General features: G+C 38.2%; 2 protein-coding genes across 30 annotated transcripts in view; one reads left to right on the forward strand and one right to left on the reverse strand.

The window, feature by feature from the left end:
* LOC118281136 (ATP-dependent RNA helicase abstrakt) overlaps positions 1-8,636 on the reverse strand; it is a 209,380-nt gene extending 200,744 nt beyond the window's left edge. For all 6 annotated transcript variants that reach the window (XR_007706354.1, XR_007706356.1, XR_007706355.1 and 3 more), the window contains exons 1-9: positions 8,331-8,636; positions 7,430-7,612; positions 6,241-6,408; positions 5,213-5,402; positions 4,271-4,407; positions 3,257-3,354; positions 2,628-2,791; positions 1,683-1,888; positions 544-660 (exon numbers count right to left, since the gene is read on the reverse strand). Coding sequence is in view for 1 of the 6 variants with exons in the window: in XM_050700942.1 (XP_050556899.1) it covers positions 544-660; positions 1,683-1,888; positions 2,628-2,791; positions 3,257-3,354; positions 4,271-4,407; positions 5,213-5,402; positions 6,241-6,408; positions 7,430-7,612; positions 8,331-8,550 (1,483 nt within the window). In the remaining 5 variants the exon portion in view is untranslated. The remainder of the gene's footprint in view (positions 1-543; positions 661-1,682; positions 1,889-2,627; positions 2,792-3,256; positions 3,355-4,270; positions 4,408-5,212; positions 5,403-6,240; positions 6,409-7,429; positions 7,613-8,330) is intronic.
* Positions 8,637-9,041: 405 nt separating this feature from the next.
* Positions 9,042-16,518, forward strand: part of LOC118281272 (uncharacterized) — a 123,450-nt gene continuing 115,973 nt past the window's right edge. For 21 of the 24 annotated variants that reach the window (XM_050700829.1, XM_050700835.1, XM_050700836.1 and 18 more), the window contains exon 1: positions 9,042-9,349. In XM_050700829.1, the coding sequence (XP_050556786.1) occupies positions 9,196-9,349 (154 nt within the window). In that variant the 5' untranslated portion in view covers positions 9,042-9,195. The remainder of the gene's footprint in view (positions 9,350-16,518) is intronic. The other 3 variants (XM_050700850.1, XM_050700851.1, XM_050700828.1) reach the window with 2 other exon arrangements.

Genomic DNA, 16,518 nt, shown 5'->3' on the forward strand with positions numbered 1-16,518 from the left:
TATCTATAATTTTGTCCTATAAGACAAAAGATACTTTGATAAAACGAATCAAAGCTTAGGAGTGGGAGTAAATACGTAATTTGATAAATGATAAATGATATTTATTTCTAACCTTCATAACTACATAGAAGTGATGTTACGCGATATTTTAAATCGATATATCATCGAAAGTATTTGTTCCGTAAGAAATAAAAAATTAGTCTAGTAGTAATTTAATCTATTCAAATTGACGTTTCAAAAGTGCCTAATTAAAGATTAATTTAAATAAATGCTTTGACTTTGACAGCAGTACCAAAGCATATTAATGCTGCCTACATATTCGGCAATTTAAATGTGTAATATTTAGATTACTCTTTTTTTGGCCGTAGTCGTCCCACTGCAGTATAAAGCCCTCCCTACCCTTCTTCCACTCCTCTCTGTTCAGAGCTTTCTGCTGCCAATCCTTGTAGGTGTCAAGTTCGTCCCGCCATCTTCTTTTGTTTTCAATATATTTTTTAAAATACTTAATAGGATGGAGTTCTTTAATAAATATGTATATTTTACCTTTGCTAGCTACGTCGGTAGCTACAAGTACGTCTTTCTCTCCCCGTCTGAATGCCTCGACGGCGCGCGACCTCTCTTCCTGATCCTTCCCACCGTGTATTGCTACAGCTTCTACACCTGAAAAAATAAATAAAAATAACTTTATATAGACTGCACGGTTGGTGCGGTGGCTGGGCAACTGGCTGCCGCGCAACGGGTAGCGGGTCCGATTCCCGCATGAAAAAAGAGATAGAGTATATGGTAAGTCGCCTATAAAGTAGTGGTGGGCAATATAAATCGTATACAGATACGATATCTATATATCGGCACGATATCCAATATCTATATATCGGACGGCACTGAATCTATATATCAGGTATCCGCGTATCTAGCGAATATTGCGCGATGTGCCACAGAACAATACACTATACCGTAGAGTAACGCGGACCTCTACGTATCGCATACGAATCGCATGGTCTATGATATCCAGTACAAACTGATTCGGGAACAGGAACAATACTAAACCAAACAATACATTCACTGATTTCGAGTAAACAGTTACAATTAAAATACAATGATGTACATAAATCGAACAAAACCGAAACCTAAAATTACAGTACGGTACTACTTTCGTTTCAGAGTTCCACACTGATTCGGCCAATATATAGATATCGAAATATATAGATGCGATATCCGATATTCTAAACCGATATATAGATACGATTTGATATAGAGTAAAAGCGATATTACCCATCCCTACTATAAAGGTAAGCATCCGTCCACAGGCCCGCATCGCACGCATCGCACGCAACGGATTTTAGTTTTTCATTCATACAACTGCCTCCACTGATCCGCATCGTACGGACCGCATCATCGGCAATGCCTACATGCGATGCGTACTGATGACGTCATACGATGCGTGTCCTTAAGTGTGCTTTTCCACCAGAGATTTGCTATGCTACGTTGCTGTGGATGCGTATCAACCAATTATATTTATTGGTACACATAGCTTAGCTATTTCATCTTTGTAGCATAGTTACATAGCACATCTCTGGTGGAAAAAGCACCCATATGACAACAGTGATTCAACGAATGAATTTAATTATAATTTTCACTAATAACCACACTTGGCAAAACTAGTGGTGATTAACGAAATTTACCTTTTAGCAGTAGATACTCGTGGATAGCGTCCACATCTTGTTTTCTTTCAGCAAATACCAAAACTGGTGGTGGCGTTTTCTGAAGACATTGCAGTAGATGTACAGTCCTGGCTTCAGCCTTCACTGGTTCTAACTCTTGTCGCACGTTCAGCGAGGCTGCACCGGCTCGGCCTACGTTGACTGTGACTGGTTTTACTAGGGCAGACCTGGGGATTAAGGGTGGTGATTAATGAATGTGATGAGTTTGGCGATTCGGTTACTATTATAATTTAATAGTAACCGAATCGCCATCGCCATTTTGAGCTTGGATTGAAGATTTTTTATGGTATATATAAATTTGTATGGTAAACGAGCAGACGGATCACCTGATGATAAGCAATCGTCGCCGCACATGGAAACCCGAAGTATCAAAAATAATAATATGTAACTGATTAGCAATTTTCGATATTTAATCAACCAAAGCATTGTTTCACGATGTGAGGGGAGTGAAGTTATTGGAGCACACTTCAAAAGGCCGGCAACACACTTGTTACTCTGGTGTTGCGGGTGTCGCGATACAAGTGCGTTGTCGGCCTTTTGCGGCTTAGGAATTTAAGGGTTATTGGGGAATCGGGAATTGAAAAGATTGAGAAGAGGGGTAATTGGACATCCGGTAACCTCTCTCACACAACGCAAGCGTTGTTTCACGTCGGTTTTCTGCTCGGCCGTGGTATCACTCCGGTCGAGCTGGCCCAGCAGTGCCGAAGCATGGCTCTCCCACACTTAGCCTACCTCCTTTTTTTTTTGAAGTCGGTTATTAAGCATTTGAAGTTATTAAATACTAAATAATTGTTATTGTTTGTAATGTATGTATAGTATTTATTGAATGTATTAGTTTATAGTATTTGATATGGGCCTAGGAAGCATGAAATAAATAGGTAAATAAATAAAAAAATATAAGCTTACCTGGCAAAGTTCTGGATCTTCCTTGGCATGGTAGCACTGAAGAGTAGCGTCTGCCGCTGGCCGGCGAAGTAAGAGAATATGGTTCTGACGTCCTCCTCGAAGCCCATGTCTATCATCCGGTCCGCCTCATCCATGCACAGGTAGCGGCACACGTTCAGACGTACCTGGGGATTAACGAGTTTACATAAATGGTGATTAGTAAATTAGTGAACGATATTTAAACACGTGATTGTACTCATGATTACAAACAACTTTCCCGAAGAAACTTGTTTTGTATACTCATTAGTTTTATTTTTATCACAATAACAAAACAAAAAGAGACCCGCACTCTCATGCATGAGGAGCGGGCATCATTTGAAACCTACCAACGACAAGTACCAATGTGACTTTCTTAGATTATTTAGACACTACTAACAAACAGTGAAGGAAAACGTTGTGAGGAAACTTGGCCTTATAATTAATAATTATCTGTCTGCAATTGCTAAACTGCATTGCCAGACACAATTCCAGACTCCGTGTGGTGATTAATGCTCAAACCTTCTCTGCTTTTGGTCAGCAGTGGTCACTTATAGGCTGATGATATCGTTGTGTTTAAAACCAGAAATGTGTAGTAGGTAAATACGACTTACCATTTTCTTATCAAGCATGTCCATAAGCCGGCCCGGTGTGGCAACCATTATATGCACACCGCGTTGTACCACTTCCATACATTCCGATACAGCCACGCCTAAAAACAATAGTTTAAAATACTGGACAATCTCTTTTTTATAGTATAAGCCGGTAAACGAGCAGACGGATCATCTGATGGTAAGCAATCGCCGCCGCCCATGGATACTTGAAACACCAGAGGCTTTACAAGTGCGTTTTGTCGGTTAGAAATTTTAGGTTGTTGGGGATACCCTTCTTCCCAATCTTCCCAATACCCTAGTAACTGTGTGAGTGGGGTAACCTCACTCACACAACGAAACAGAACGCAAGCATTGTTTCACGTTAGATTCTGTAAGGCCGTGGTATCATTCTGGTAGCCGGCCATTAGTGCCTAACCTGGCTCTTCAACATTTTAATTACACGAGCCGCTGTTTACATGTGAACATTAGCTCATGATGCCCAGTTGTGTCGCCTGGACAGTCACGACGCTACCATCAGTTGACTGGACAATCTCTTTACATGAGCTGCTGTTTACATGTGAACATTAGCTCATGATGATACCTAAGTACGTGTGTCGCCTGGACAGTCACCGCTACCATCAGTTGACTGGACAATCTCTTTACATGAGCTGCTGTTTACATGTGAACATTAGCTCATGACGATACCTAAGTACGTGTGTCGCCTGGACAGTCACCGCTACCATCAGTTGACTGGACAATCTCTTTACATGAGCTGCTGTTTACATGTGAACATTAGCTCATGACGATACCTAAGTACGTGTGTCGCCTGGACAGTCACCGCTACCATCAGTTGACTGGACAATCTCTTTACATGAGCTGCTGTTTACATGTGAACATTAGCTCATGATGATACCTAAGTACGTGTGTCGCCTGGACAGTCACCGCTACCATCAGTTGACTGGACAATCTCTTTACATGAGCTGCTGTTTACATGTGAACATTAGCTCATGATGATACCTAAGTACGTGTGCTTACCTCCGATAGCCAAACAGCTCCGTATTTCAGGGTTCCCACACAATTTCAGTTGTTTCACAAAATGCTGTATGATGTCATGTGTTTGTTTCGCCAATTCTCTTGACGGACATATTATTAGGCCGTAGGGTCCTTCGTTCCTGTAATATTTATAAATTATGTTGAATAAAATCATCATTATTAGCTGAAATACGTCTAATACCGACCAAAGGACTCCATCCTAAGTCTTCGCAATAATCCCCACACTTGGCAAACAACTTGGAGGTTGCAGTTATCTATAAAATATAAAATCTTTCGCACTTTAAGAGTTTGTCATAATCTCCATACTTGGCAAACAATGAAACTATTTATTTTTGTAAATAGGCTACAGAAGAGCACTTTTACACGTCAATATTATTATAAAAAATTTAGTTAAGGTCGACATACCATAACGGACTATTCTGAGAATGCCGAAACAAACTCAGAAGTCAAAACGACTTGGTAATCTTTCTTTTACGGTATAAGCCGGTAAACGAGCAGACGGATCACCTGATGGTAAGCAATCGCCGCCGCCCATGGACACTCGAAACATCAGAGGCGTTACAAGTGCGTTCCCGGCCTTTTGGGGGTTTATTCGAATTTAGCAAGATTGGCAAAGGAGACCTCCGAATACCTCACTCATACAACGCAAGCGTTGTTTCACGTCAGTTTCCTGCTCGGCCCGGGTACCACTCTAGTCAAGCCAACCCATTCGCGCCGAAGCATAGTTCTCCCACTTAAAAAATAATCCCCACACTTGGCAAAAAAACTTTAAGACTGCAGTTATATCAAAGAAAACTTAACAAAGACTCTCTTTTATCTATAAAATATAAAATCTTTCACTATTTAAAAGTATGTCATAATCCCCATACTTGGCAAACAATAAAACAATGAATTTATTTTTAACAAACAATGAAAAAATCTTACTTAATGAACGGCATCTTGATCTCTTGTTCCAAACACATCATGATGATAGGCAGTGTGAATACCAGGGTTTTGCCAGACCCGGTGAAAGCTATGCCTATCATATCCCTCCCGCTCAGCACTGCTGGTATACCTTGCACTTGGATCGGCGTCGGTTTCTTTATACCTTTGGCTTCTAAACCTCGAAGAATACCTGCGAGGAAAAAAAATATAGATCAATAGCTCGAGACAGTCTATACCGGATTGCGAACCTCCTTATAAACTGGTAAACGAGCAGACAAATCCCCTGATGGTAAGCAATCGCCACCGCCCATGGACACTTGAAACACCAGAGGCGTTATAAGTGCGTTTCCGGCCTTTTGGGGGTTAGGAATTTATTGGCTATTGGGAGAAGAAGAGGGGTAATTGAACCTCCGGTAACCTCATTCACACAACAAAACACAACTTAAACGTTGTTTCACGTCGGTTTTCTGTGAGGCCGTGGTATCACTCCGGTCGAGCCGGCCCAGCGTGCCGAAGCGTGGCTCTCCCACACCTAATACTAGTTTACTTAAAAGTATAATAAAGTGTGTTACTAAAAGTATCATAAGTGGAGTTTCTTTCTCGTTCTTTTCCATGGGAGTCTACTTTGGAACGAGCAAATAGAGCAACTAGAGGACTGACCGAGAGACATTTTGTTTTCTATGTGTAGGGACACTCACATACACACTTAAGTAAACATTGTGCATGGCTGTGTGTGTGGGGGCGTCATATCATGTTCCTTTCTTAAATATAAAACTCTGATTCAGTCTTCGTGTAACGGTGTACCGGGTTGGACTTTTATGTAATAATTATTTGTATCCGTGGTGAACAATATAATATTTTATTCGAAATTGAACTTTTATTCATCTCAACGCATATATATCATAGACCGAACCTAAACTATATATTGTAATATTTGCTTTGACGTTCAAAAGTGACTTCTTGGTCTATTTGAAATAAATAGTTTTTACTTCTTTTTTAAAGACACGCTAGTTTACTTCCAAACTCACCTTTAGGAAACTTCATATGCTGGAACGTCCTGATGGGAGGCGGTACATCATCCCCCTCCACTAGTATCCTCAGTTGCCTCCGGACCCTCTCGTGTCGCTCCTCCGGCAACTCCAGGATACAGCGCGGAGGCCGCCATGATGTTTTTATTGGCTCCTCGTATTGGATACCTGGGAAGATTCAATGGGTAGTTAGTAGATTTTGCAAGCAAAAGTTTGTTGGGCCTCTTTTAAAGACTTTAGCAAATCCTGTTTCATCTGCTGCCATCAACTTATTTAAGGTGTTCACGCGTCAGTGATATCCTGCTACTTATGCCCTAGTATATAAGGTGTGGTTGTATTGCTTACTTATGAATCAACGGGGCTGGCATGTTCTTAGAATAAAAGCCCCTTAAATAAAAGATAAAAAAAAGCAAAAGTTTTTTTTGAGGGGAGAAAATCATCCAATGACTTCTCTCGCCTTGGGCGAGGCGAGATTGAGTGTCAGACTCTTACTGACTAAAAACCACCCCGTTCCTACTCCTGCTTTTCGAACCGGAGCCCAGGTAACCCGCTAGGTAGTCCGCAGCTCTGGATTAGAAAAAGCAAGAGGTAGATCAGTTTTTCACTTTATTAGATCGTATCGTAACGTCATGCCTTTTATCCCCAAAGTGGTAGGCGGAGGTGCACATTACGGCATGTAATACCGCAATACAATGTACACGCACTTTTCACCATTTGTGTTATAAGTCTCATGTAATAAGGGGAAAGCCTTTGCCAAGTACTGGTCACAATTCCAGACTCTGTGCTATGACTGAAATTTTCAAAAAGCCGAAAAACACCGAATAATACTTTGCCGGACCCGGGAATCGAACTTGAGACCTCTTTTCCAGCAGTCGCACTTGCGACCAACAGACCAACAAAGCATTACATGCCGTAATGTGCACCTATACACCTTCGGGGATAAAAAGACGTGACGTTGTGTTGTAAAAAGAAGTGTTGTATTTCAACTTTTATTTCGTACTAGTGACCCGCCCCAGGGTGCAGTGATATATTATGCATGTATTATACATATGAACTTTCCTCTTGAATCATTCTATCTATTAAAAAATCCGCATCAAAATCCGTTGCGTAGTTTTAAAGATTTAAGCGTACAAAGGGACATAGGAACAGAGAAAGCGACTTTGTTTTATACTATGTAGTGATATCTTACCTTTAGCCAACTCAGCAACACCCATCAAAGCCTTGCTCTGTGCGACACTCTCCAGGATATGTTCCTCTTCCCTCGCCTGCCGTTCTGCTGCGGACAGGGCTCTGGCTTCCGCCAACCTCTTCAATTCCGAGTGCTGGTCTAGCAGAGAGACATTGTACCGGCGGCCCCATTCTTCTTGTGATGCTGTAGAGGAAATTGGAAGTTCATTTGTATTATTTGATTGTTACCCATAAGTCACTGTAATTTAAAAACTGTTGGGGTTCGATTTTTGTTTATATTTTTCTGATAACTGTTGGAATCTTGCTGATCACCTGGTGCTACTTAGATGTCGACTTCAGGGACACTCTGTATATCACAAAAAGTCATTGGATCATGATGATCTTCGAAACTTGAATATTTCCCAATATTCTCAATAAAGCTTTTACTCTATTTCTTTTGTACAAGGCTTATTTTCTCTTACCAGAAGTCCAACAACTTTCAACATTACACAATATGGTGCAATAATTAAGTTATATTAGATGATTCTAACCACATTCCTAATCCATGCAGTCAGGGATCTGAACAATCTGCTGGATTCTATTTTTCCTGAGAAGTACAACCTGGGTCTTTTCAAGGTTAGAGTGAATAGGTACTTTTTAAGTCTGTGTGCTCCTTCTTCGGCCATCCTGGTAGTAAGTGGGTGGCCAAATGCTGACTTATCAAAGTTAAAAAAAAATTATCAATAGAAATCTACACTTTTACAGGTAGCGACTTTAATGTTAAAATTATTTATGTAAACCTTCAAACACACGTACTACAGACTCAATACCGTAAACATCTACCAATCTAGTACACTTTTAGGTGGTTTAAGTACAGAGACATGGTAGGTGTTGTAACACAAAAATAAACATCAATAACTCACTCTCATCGTCCGGGTCATTGTCACTGGAGCTCTTAGGCTCCGCCGCAGCCTCTGCAGCAAGCTGCCCAAGCCTGCCCAGCTTCATTAACTGTTGTTTTTTACGCTCTTTAACGGGGACATAAGGTTCATAGTTATCCAAGTCTTCCTCCGATTCTGAAGACTTCTCCTCACGTCTATACCGTTTAACTGGTGGCGGGTCATCCTTCTTTTCCTCTTCCATCGTCAGTTTTTGTTTAGAAATGTGTTATTTTTAGTAAATTGTGTTTTGTGAAATTCTCCACATGAGTTTGTAAATAATAACCACAGATTATGTATTTTTGACGTGTGACGTTTGGTGTGTGTTTTTCGTTTCACGACAATGTCGTGATTTTGGTGCTATAATTTTTTACTATTTCTGTTTTTTGAAGTTTATTATAATACACGATTATGTTTAATGTTTATGTTCTAATCAATATTTCTTGCTTACATATTTGTTTTAATTAAAAATGTGTAAACTTATGTCAATAAGCAAATTGTAACCGATGTAAAATTAGTGTCTATTTGCGTTTATAAAATAAAATTGTTATATAAAACAAATTGGAGTTTTTTAATTAATTACTAGATATATTTGTTGCGTTTTGTGTGAAAAATTCTTAAAAATTCCACACAAAACGCAGCATGAATGCAATTTTTACAATTTGCACATTTCCTGTCAAATTCTCAAAGGACATCAAGGAACGTGTTGTCAATACCCTGTCATCTGTCAAGTTGTCAAAATATACAAGTGACACGTAACTTTATGTAATTAAATTACCTATTTATGACCTCCAAATGTGTGAAAACGTGAAAATTTTCTCATCAACCGGTCAATAATATAGTTAACAACATGTCAGATAAAAGTTTCGGCGACTGTCCGAGCAGGAACGTTGTGAAAAACCCGCTTTTGTCCACCGCCGTCACGGGACTATCAATTGAAGACTTGACGCATAACGCGGTTTTAATTCCCGTTGCGGCTACCCAGGGACTGATCACGAGATCAGGTGAGTACTATTATTTATTTTTATCCCGTGTGTACGCTACAAGCACGTTTTTCGTGACGTACAGCGTCGAAACAAGCCAAAATAACCGACATAGTTTTTCGCGATACCAATGTCACAATTCGCGATTTTCACGCGAATTCTTGGCTATTAAACGGTTTTCAGTACTTGTTATAGTGTTAAATGGTTCGCGAGTGTAATTTATTGGTGGATAAACCGTGTTAGTTGCGTGTGACAGTGTTTATTTGTGTTGTTATCAGAAAGAGTGTTAGCAATGTCTTTTCTTTACAAATCCTATAAGAACGCTCCCTTCGAGTATGGTTTCACACCAGAATTAAGATTCTCCTTTCGTTCCAAATTCAAAAGGATGGAAAAGTACTTTTATGATGCAACTCTTGTGAGTAAATAAATATAAATGAATTGTCTTTGGTTTAAAACACCAAACAGTTTTGTTAACAAGTTAATTATTTATGGTCTAGTTGTATATGTTTCTCCTATTATCTATTTTATACCTGGTTCTATGCTATAGGCTTAGCAAAGCATATTTGTATGTATTTTCTTATATTTTACATCTAAAATGATTAAAAATCCTAAACTTTATTGCGCACCTGATTTCTATTTAGTCTTAGTTTCAAGGTAGGTATGACCAGACTAGTTCTAAATTCTAATCTTTTATTATAAACAGCATCTTCTCATAAATATGTACTTTTATTAATAACACTGGTCAACACTGGTTTTGCCACACGAACTTTGACAGCTAATTTTGTTTTATCAATCTACCCTCATTATTAAATCACAGTTGTCATGCATTTATTAGCCTCATATTTGTTGTGATACGGTAATACACATAACTAGTACTACGGCAGAAAATTAACATAAACATTTACAAATAAATCGTCGTATTCATACGTGTCGTTCAATTTGTACAGTTTTTTGTGAATTAATAACCCCGTGAATATGTCGAGGATGTATAATAATGATCCTAACTCTTTTTGTTACGTCTGTGGAGAACTAAGATTCAAAAAACAACGACGAAATTTTACGAATCTTGTGTTGGAATGTTATCACCAATGTTTTGGTTTCTTCGTTGCCCATCAAGACAAATCCTGGGCCCCTCATATCTGTTGCATAACGTGTGTGAAAAATTTAACTGATTGGAAGAAAGGAGTAAGACCTATGCCGTTTGCTGTACTCATGATTTGGACTGAACAGCGAGATTGCGTTTCAGATTGCTATTTTTGTCTCACCGACATAAAAGGTATAAATTACAAGAAAAATAAAAACACAGTTATTTACCCTAACTTATATTCAGCTATAAGACCAGTCCATCATTGTAAAAAACTGCCAGAACTAATACCAGTTGCATCTACGTCTGTTGAGAACGACAATTCACAACCGTCCCTAAAATAAGTGATGCAAAGATTAAAGAGGGTATTTTTGTTGGCCCTCAAATTAGGGAGTTAATTAAGGATACAACATTTGAAGAAAAATTAAGCGATTTAGTAAAATCTGCGTGAAAGGCTATTAAAAATGTTGTTGCAAATTTTTTGGGTAACCACAAGAGTAATAGATACAGAGAGTTGGTTAGCGAGCTATTATTGTCATACCAAGCATTGGGTTGGAACATTCCACTAAAGATCCATTTTTTAGACTCGCACCTGGATGTTTTTCCTGACAATTTAGGGGCTTTCAGCGACGAGCATGGTGAGAGGTTCCATCAGGACATTTTAAATATGAAAATGCGGTACCAGGGCAAATGGAGCCCCAATATGATAGCAGATTACTGCTGGACAATTAAAAGAGACCAACCAGAAGCTAAACACTCAAGAAAATCTTAAGATTATAAAGTCATATTAAAAAAAAATAACTTTTGAGTCACGCGATCTGTGTTTTTTCTTAATATTTTAAATAACCCAATAGAATAAAATTCTTGTCTAGCAATTTTTTTTTAATTGTTTATTTTTCCTAACAATTACCAATTAAAGTAAAAAATACCAAAAAAGTCTGTGTGGCACGACAAAGTTGAAATTTTGTTGACCAGTGTAATTAGGGTGAGTGAAACATTACATGAACAGCTTCTACAGTGATTTATAAAATAAAGTAAGTAATATCTGTAAAAAAGTGAAAGTTTATCCATATTAGATGACATCACATCATTACTTCAACAGCCTATTAATGGCCACTCTTAACCAAAGCCTCTTCTCACACGGAGAAGGTTTGTGGGTTGGCGATTTCAAACTTAAAAATTTAGAAATTATAAGTCCAGGTTTCCTCATGATGTTTTCCTTTACTTGTTTGTCAGTGGTGTCTAAAAATGCTTAGAAAGTACATATAACTTGGAAAAGTCAACTTGGTAGGTTTTGAATATGCACTCTTATGCATGAGAAAACCTCCGGGCCATTATATCCGGGCCACTATCCTGAGACATATTAAATTAACTAAAAAATCATGGTTTATCTCACATAAATATTAATGGAGAAAAGCTCTACTAGTTTTGAGTCACAGAGGTACTCTTCAAAATGATAAGACATGAGTGCGCAGACGTGGCTTCGTCGTGCCTACTGGCGCTGAGTAACCCTAATGAGTAAACTGTGATTTCTTAAATAATTAAGAAATCACAGTTTACTCATTAGGTATATATAGGTATCACTACATAGTATAAATAAAGTCGCTTTCTCTGTACCTATATCTCTTTGTATGCTTAAATCTTTTAAACTATGCAGTGGATTTTAATGCGGTTTTTTTAATAGATAGAGTGATTCAAGAGGTAGGTTTATATGTATAATACATGCATAATATATAACCATTGCACCCATGCGAAGCTGGGGCGGGTCGCTAGTTAGTAATATAGGTAATTCTAGTGCTAAAATCTTTACTTAACATTATTTTAAATGCGAATGTGATGCGTTTGATTGTTTGTCTGTCTTTCACTTTATAATGGAGCGATTTTGTAGCTGTATAATATATAACTAGCTATTCCCGCTCATTTTCACTCGCTGCTCGGCTCATATTGATCATCATCATCATATGCTCCTTCGTAGGCCGCATCATCACTTACCACCAGATGAGATAGCAACCAAACGTCAACCTATGAAATAATAAAAAATAATCAACAGCCTATAAGTGGCCACTGCTGACCAAAGGCCTCTTCCCTCAGTGAGAAGGTTAGAGCATTAATCACCATGCTAGCTTAATGTGGGTTGGCACATTTTTATTTATTTATTTGTTTTATATAACCTTTCTCAATAAATGGACTATCCAAAACAAATAAATGAGGTGGTCATTAGTCAGTAAGAGTGTCAGAAGTGATGACTAAAACCACCCCGTTTAGACTGCTTTGGGACGGAGCCCCGGTAACCTTTTACGTTGTCCGCAGCTCCGGATATGGTTTAAAGGCTGGAGGTGATATAAGCTACTTTCTCTCTTTAAACAGCTAGTTAGGACAGACGTACATCTAGACTAGCATCTGCCAGCGGCTTCAATCACGCTCCCGTGGAATAAAACATAACCCATGTGTTATTCCAGACCATAATCTACCCCTGTTGCAAATATCATCCCGATCGCTTCAGCCGTTTTGAAGTGATTGAGTAACAAATATACTTACACATAAACTTTCGCATTTATAATATTAGTAAGATTTTAAATATTGATTGTGTAATGTTATCTTAGTCATTTAACACTTAGTAGACAAGTGATGACATCATTTCTGGTCTGATGTGATGACAAAAATTATAGTTTAGCTAGCTTTTGTAAGGACATTTTTATGCATTTACAATGATATAACTTTCTAATATTAATGGAAATTTCGGTAGGAAATTGCTTTCTATGGGTGCTTTTCCACCAGATCATGTGCGTGGATGCGATTGGTACACATAGCTTAGCACTGGTGGAAATGGGTTCAACTAAGATATGTTTTTTATATGGAAAAATGCGTGCTATGGATGTGTGCTTCCCTACTATCGATACATCGCATACTCTAGTATATTACACCGTTTTTTTAAGGGGTAAAATCATCCAATGACTTCTCTAGCCTTGGATGAGTGATAGTCGAGAGAGTGTCAGACTCTTACTGCCTAAAACCACCCTGTTCCTATTCTAGCTTTTTGAGGCGGAGCCCCGGTAAACCCGCTAGGTAGCCTGCAGCTCCGGATTAGATTATAGTCTGGTAGTTATACCAACATTTGTATGTATTAATAATATAGGATACTTTTTATCCCACGAATACGCGGGCAAAGCCGCTGGCAGAAACTAATATAATATAAGCCGTTTGAACATAAACAAAATATTTTTTTTTATGTATTACTTGTTTAAACTGCCTCGTTGGTCTAGTAGTCACAAGTGCGACTTCCGAATAAGGGGTTTCGGGTTCGATTCCCGGTTCGGGCAAAGTACAGTAGCTACTGGGTTTTTTCGGATTTTCGAAAATTGATCGGTAGTAGCACGGAGTCTAGAAATGTGCGCGGTAAATGGCAATAGGCTCACCCCCTATTACATGGGACTTATAACACAAATGGTGAAAAGTGGGCGTACATTGTGTAGCGGTATTTTACGTTTGTACGTTCAGTAATGTGTACCTCTGCCTACCCCTTCGGGGATTAGAGGCGTGACGTTGTGTGTGTGTACTTGTTTAAAGTGAGACGTAATATTTTTTACAACATTGCAATGTTGCAATAGTTTTACAATCACATACATGATATATGACCAATAAAAGAAATACAACATTTCAATACAAATTTTTATTTCATAAATTGTTTATAGAATTACAAGATATGGCGTTGTTTTTTCTTATATACCTATTATTATTATTATATTTTAATATTTATTTATGTATTATAATACTACCCGTATTAGTATCGAGAAATAATTATTAAATGGAATACTTTTTTTTTGTTTTTTGTTGTAAGGTAAACATATATATATTTGAAATTGGTTTTAAATATCTTTTGTATAGTATAAGCCGGTAAACGAGCAGACGGATCACCTGATTGTAAGCAATCGTCGCCGCCCATGGACACTTAAAACACCAGAGGCGTTACAAGTGCGTTGCCGGTCTTTTGGGGGTTAGGAATTTAAGGGTTGTTGGGGATTCGGGGATTGGGAAGATTAGGAACACGGTAATTGGGTCTCCGGTAACCACACTTACACAACGCAAGCGTTGTTTCACGTCGGTTTTCTGTGAGGCCGTGGTATCACTGCGGTCGAGACGGGCAATTCGTGCTGAAGCATGGCTCTCACACACTTAAAATTCTCTTGTGGAAAAGCACCCTTAGTTTTGTTTCACTTGTAATTTTTTGTAACGGTGCAAATAAACTATTTATCTTTTATTCTTCTCTAAATTTGTTTTTTAAATAATAGTTTTTTTTTCTTTTTACCTTATCATTTTATATATTTTTACCTTACAACACTACTGTATGTTAAATATCTATGAACTTAAACTAAAATAGCGAATAAATAGAAAAATATTATAAGTATATAGTTTTTGTCAAATATAAACATAACTTTAGTAGCGAAAATATTTTATAAGGTAAGCGTCCACAGGCCCGCATCGTACGCATCGCACGCAACGGATTTTAGTTTGTCTTGTATAGAAACTCATACAACTGCGTCCACTGATCCGCATCGTACGGACCGCATCATCGGCAATGCCTACATGCGATGCGTACCGATGACGTCATACGGAATGCGTACGATGCGGGCCTGTGGACGCTTACCTTAAATCAATATTTCTCACTTACATCCATCTTAAAATATTTTCTGCTACTAAAGTTATTATAAAAAAGAATTAAATAATAATAATTAAAAAACAAAAATGGCGTTTATTATAATTAATTATTAAATAAAAATTATTTTATAACTGGTTTTGTATTCTTAAACACTATTTTTAAGTACTTTTAGTGCCTATATTTTGAGACATAGAATTTTTTTATTACTATTTTGACTGAATTTACGTATTTTTGGAATGTTTTTTTTATTCATACTAGTAAAAAGCGATTGGTAAAGTCGTCGATAGATTTTAAACCTTGAATTTTTTGTTTTAAAGTAAAATTTTTGTTGACATAAAAAACTAACATTTTATAATAAGTATTTTTTCCGAAGTCTCAATAGTTATTTCTACAAATCCAATAAAGCGAACATCATCGAAATCTGCCCAGCCGTTCCTGAGTTATGCGCGCAACAAACAAATCTCAGTTGATTCACAGTCAATTTAGCCAATTGATTTCGATGTTTGTTACCGAAGGGACATCTCCACATAAGGGCATCCGTCCGATTTTAAATTGATACCCACATGTTTATGTACAATCAACAAGTAACGATTATGACCCACCATAAGTGTATTTTTAAGGATATTTGAACTAGCAGCGCGACAATCGCCGCGACGTGTGTCGCGGAATGCTGCTCATGAATATGAGCCTCTTGCATGGCTTGAAACTAGTTTGACGAGGAACTCGACTAGTTTCAAGCCATGCTAGAGGCTCATATTCATGAGTAGCATTTTGCAACACATGACGCGACGACTGTCGCGAACGTACATGTGAATCGTTTCGTTTCTGTCTTTCGAGAGTTAGAAACGTACTCACGTGACTATTTGGAACTCGAAACACATCAAAATTACTGTTCATATTATAACTTTCGTGAGATATACTAAATTAATTATTCTGTTTTTCGGCTTTCTCACGTAATTATTTGACGAGGAACTCGACTAGTTTTAAGCCACAAAATCCCAACGAACAACAGTAGAGCAGAAAGCCCGCCAGGCATGATCACCTCGCCTGATCGAAGGATCTTCCTTTTCTTAGGAAACTTTACTCTCTGTTCCTTAAAGAAGCATAAATAAAAACCTCTCCATTTTTTTTCCTCGCATAAGACTATGTTTGTTATTCTCTTACATGGAAACTGATTGACAGATTTAGACGTAATTTCGCGTACAGTAAGTACACTTAGTATGAGTTTGCTTTATGTTTAAAGTAATCGTTCGGCGCTCTGATTGGTTGGTTTTTTCGAGCCGGCCAATCCGAGCGCCGAACGTGCTCTCGTTTTGATTACTTTAAACGTAAAACAAACTCGTACTAAGGGTACTGGTAATACGGTCGCATTTCGTAATCCATTGCTGCGTTCTTATATTATACGCGTCGCCCGCGCATTCGCTAGATTGACGACTTCTTTTTAAAGGG

Source organism: Spodoptera frugiperda, chromosome 19 (genome assembly GCF_023101765.2).
Source record: "Spodoptera frugiperda isolate SF20-4 chromosome 19, AGI-APGP_CSIRO_Sfru_2.0, whole genome shotgun sequence".
Lineage (NCBI taxonomy): Eukaryota > Metazoa > Arthropoda > Insecta > Lepidoptera > Noctuidae > Spodoptera > Spodoptera frugiperda.